The following is a 4,342-nucleotide window of genomic DNA, read 5'->3' as shown; positions in this document are numbered from 1 at the left end:
GCTCTGCCCTGGCACAGCCAGCTTGCTCTCCTGCCCCTCACCTCGGCTCTGTGTGAGATCAGAGCCGGGAGAGGCGCGTGGGGCAGCAGTGCCCAGCCCAGGCATGGCAGGTTCCATCACCAGCAATCCCAGCAGCACTGGGCTAACTGGTACTTGATGGAGCTGGCCCAGCTCCTAGTCAAATTCTATTATTCTTCCCACCATTTGCGTTCTGCCTGGCAACGCAATCTGCAGCAAATGCTCTTTCCTAGCCTTTGTCTTCACGTTGAATTTTGTTTCCTTCCAGCCTCCCTCTCCGCTTCTGGGTGAACGTAATCAAAAACCCCCAGTTTGTGTTTGATATCCACAAGGGCAGCATCACAGATGCCTGTCTCTCCGTGGTGGCTCAGACCTTCATGGATTCCTGCTCCACCTCGGAGCATCGCCTGGGGAAGGATTCTCCCTCCAACAAGCTGCTGTATGCCAAGGACATCCCCAGCTACAAGAGCTGGGTGGAGAGGTGAGTGGCAGTGTGTGGGGAGAAGCGTGGGTGAGGGCTGCTCTGGTTCTGCCCAACCTCCTGTGGCTGGTGATCATAGAATAGAACATCCTGAGCTGGAAGGATCACGAGATGATGCAGCAGAGTGGCTTTTGCAGCAAGCTGATAGCACAGCTTAGCCCCATCGAGCATCACTGCTCTTATTTTCAGCTTGTTACAAGACCAGGATCCTGTTTTCTAGATGTAAACCTAAAGCAAAAGGATGCCCTTTTCCCTGTAGAGCTTAGTTTAAATCCCAAGGGGAAGAGGGGAATTTTCAGCCTCCCTTGGCCTCTCCTGGCTGCAGGTATTACGCAGACATCGCCAAGCTCCCGGCCATCAGCGACCAGGACATGAACGCCTACCTCGCCGAGCAGTCGCGGCTGCACGCCGTGGAGTTCAACATGCTGAGCGCCCTCAACGAGATCTACTCCTACGTCAGCAAGTACAGTGAAGAGGTGGGTTCCCCTGGGAAATGGTGTTCTCTGGAACCAGGATTTTTTCCAGGGGCTACGGTGTTCCCTGGGGTTATCGTCTTCCTTGGGGCTGTGGTGTTCCCTGGGGCCATGATTTTCCCTGGGGCTGTGGTGTTTCCTGGGACCATGGTGTTCTCTTTTGCCATGCTTTTCCCTGGGGCCATGGTGTTCCTTGGGGATATGGTGTTCCCTTTTGCCATGATTTTCCTTGGGGCTATGGTGTTTCCTGGGACCATGGTGTTCTCTTTTGCCATGCTTTTCCCTGGGGCCATGGTGTTCCTTGGGGATATGGTGTTCCCTTTTGCCATGATTTTCCTTGGGGCTGTGATGTTCCCTGGGGAGATGATGTCTCCTGGGGCTATGGTATCCCTTGAGACTATGGTGTCCCCAGGGACAAATCTGCATCAGTGTGGTGGTGAGTTGTGTAGTGATCTCCCCTTGCTGCCACCCAGAGTTCCTTCCTCCCCCCTTGCCCATAGCTGGCACTGCTGCTGTCCTGTTGTTCTGTTCATGCACAAAGAGGTTTGGGTTCTGCCCTTCCCTGTAGCATCCTTCCCCAGAGCACTGAGACTGGGAGCACCTGGATTCCTCAGCCTAGGCAGAGACCCAGTGCAACCCACTCCTTAATGCAGTGGAAAATCATCCTGACCCAGTGAAGCTCCCCAGAAACATCCCTGTCTTTTGGGAGCAGCGTGGGCCAAATCCCATGTTGCAGTGACGCAGACTTCTGTTTGCAAAGAGTCCCTGGCAGCATGAGCTCCTTTAATGAATGCATCACTTGAAACCAAGTTCTCACCATCTGTTCCACCCCTTCATTTCCCTGTGAGAAGAACCTATTTTGCAATTATGTCCGTTAAAAGGAAGGGTTTTGTCATTTAATTGCATGTATGCGTTTGTGATACAATGCCACAGCTATTTTCCGATTAGGGTTTTGAAACCTCATCACTTTCGTGCTAAATGAGACAAGAAATGTGGAGTCCAAGGTACAAGAGTGGGAACGATTTCGTTGTGTGGGTATTGAGCAATCCAACAAACCACTGAGCACAGCGAAGCTCTCGTCGCTTCGCTTTGCCATTTATTTAAGTTTCACACCTCCCCATCTCATGTTGCTCACATCTCACTGCCCACCCACCTCTTCCACCCTCTCTCACACACTGATTACTTTCTCTGTTTCTTTTTTTTATTATTATTTTCCCTTTTTTTTTTTCTGTTTTCTCCACCAGCTCATTGGGGCTTTGGAGCAGGATGAACAGGCACGTAGGCAGCGACTGGCGTACAAAGTAGAGCAACTTATTGGGGCCATGTCTATTGAGAGCTGAAGAAAGGTCGTGGTGCTCAAGGACAGCAAAGGGCATGGACTCTCTGGAATTAAGCAGGAGAACAAGCAAGGAAGCCACAGGACACACATACCAAGGCTCTTCTGGATGGAGCAGAGACTGGCCCAAGGACTGACTGTTCAAAACTCATATAGGATCTGGCTTGAAAAGGCAGGAAGAGAAGATAAAACATCTCAATCAAAGACAAATCAAGGTGGATCTTTTTTTTTTTCAAGCATACATGGAAAGAAGGAACCTGGAAAGTCTGGATGTCTCCATGACTGCTGCTTTGCATGAAAAATTGTTTGATGTATATTAGAAGATAAAACTTTATTTAAAGGGTTTTTTTTAAAAAAAAAAAAAAAAGAAAGAAAAAGGAAAATAAAAAAGGAAATAGAGCAAAAACCACAGAGGCCATAGAGATAATCCTAGCAACAAGGATCAGCTCTGAATCCTGTCCTTGAGAGCCTCCTGAGGATGCAGCTCAGGCATTCTAGGAATGGACTCTCACACCGATTGGAACATCTGGAAAACTGAAATCATCTTCTTCTTGGGATCTTACAAAAAAAATATATGAGCACAAGTTTTGCACCACACCTTTTTACACAAGGCAAATAGCAGTTTAGCCTGAAAACAGTTCAGTGGCTGAGTAACTTAGAGGCACTAGAAGGAACTTAACCTGAATCGCAAACCCATCAGATCATCCGACCTGTCTTGAATTCAGCTTTATCGATGTAATTATATTGTGTCTATATATATATATATTTTTTAAAATCCCATTTACTGTCGAACGAGGAAAGATCTGAATTTAAATGCTTTTCCCTTTTCCACCCTTATTCCACCTCTCTGGCTGCCAAGGCAGTGGCTGCAGTGATCCAGCAGTGTCCAGCGTGGCCATGGTGACCCAGCAGTGATCTGCTCAGTGTCCAGTGTGGCTGCAGTGATCAGCTCAGTGGCCACAGTGATCCAGCAGTGATCCCTTCAGTATCCCATTGCTGGTTCCTGCAGGTACCACATGAACCTGCCCTCAACCCACCGGGCAGAGCTGTGATGACACCTCCAGGGTTGGTTTTTGGGGGTTTGTGGCAGCCACCTCCAATTTCGTGCAGTGAAACCCAACAAAGCCCCAATGTTTACAGTGAGTGATACTTGAAAAGCCTGGACGTGGCAAGAGGAGATATTTATTGCTTTCCTGTTTGACGTGCGGAGTTGATCGGCACAGGTTTCCCTTGGGTTTCTCCACCAGCGTTCGCTGTGTCCCCCACGGTCAGGACTTGTATTTCCACTGGGAAGGGGAAAGAAATCTCTGCTCTAGGCAAGGGCAAACCTTAACCAGCACCCCAAGCTGCTGTCTTGTCTCTGTCTCGGCGTCTCGTTGTTCTCTTCGGTTCCTTGCTGGCCCCCACGGCACATGTTCTTGTGGCCAGTGACAGGCAAATGTTTGTGAGTGTTATTCCTTTCAAAGACACCAAAGCTTATGTGTGTCCCTTTTGTAGAGTGCCAGGAGGGGAAGGAACACTGTAAATATTTCTCTCTGTAGTAAATATTGCTATGTGTGCAGGCTGCAGTGGGGAGGACAGGCTGATGAGGTCTAATGGAAATACAAGTATTGACTGCATGAGCTTGGCAATGGCAGCAAAATAGCTCCTGGTGCCTGCTCAGCCTGTCCAGGCTGTGCTGTGCCAGGTTGGGACCTTACTTTGCAGCCAGCGTGTGTCGAAGGAAAATCCATTTCCATATCCATCCCCTCTTCCACTGTTCCTGCCTGGAGGTGACCAGGGTCACCACAGGCTCCCAGGGCACCAGAAAGCTGTTAGCTTTCAATCTCTTGCAGTCCAGCAACAGAGGGAGAGGAGAAGCATGTAGAGAAATACTCAGGAAACTTGTTGGTTTAATTACCCTTCAGTAAAAGCCATGCCAAGTCCACTTTCTTTGGGTAATCCACTTCTGGAAGTTTCTCTGGGCCCTATTAATACTGTGGTAGAAAATACTAATGAAACTCATCAACCTTGTGCAATAAGTTTTTGACCTTT

General features: G+C 48.8%; 1 protein-coding gene across 1 annotated transcript in view; it reads left to right on the top strand.

The window, feature by feature from the left end:
* Window positions 1-2,628, top strand: part of LOC103812158 (plexin-A2-like) — a gene marked incomplete at its 5' end in the record, with an annotated part of 32,741 nt that extends 30,113 nt beyond the window's left edge. Inside the window, 3 exon segments of the mRNA XM_009085167.1 lie at window positions 287-499; window positions 825-975; window positions 2,217-2,628. Of these exon segments, the coding sequence (XP_009083415.1) occupies window positions 287-499; window positions 825-975; window positions 2,217-2,312 (460 nt within the window).
* Window positions 2,629-4,342: the final 1,714 nt, after the last annotated feature.

Source organism: Acanthisitta chloris, unplaced genomic scaffold (assembly GCF_000695815.1).
Source record: "Acanthisitta chloris isolate BGI_N310 unplaced genomic scaffold, ASM69581v1 scaffold1982, whole genome shotgun sequence".
NCBI classification, from domain to species: Eukaryota; Metazoa; Chordata; class Aves; order Passeriformes; family Acanthisittidae; genus Acanthisitta; species Acanthisitta chloris.
Note: the sequence above shows the minus strand (reverse complement) of the source record. Positions and strands in the feature narration are given on the sequence as shown.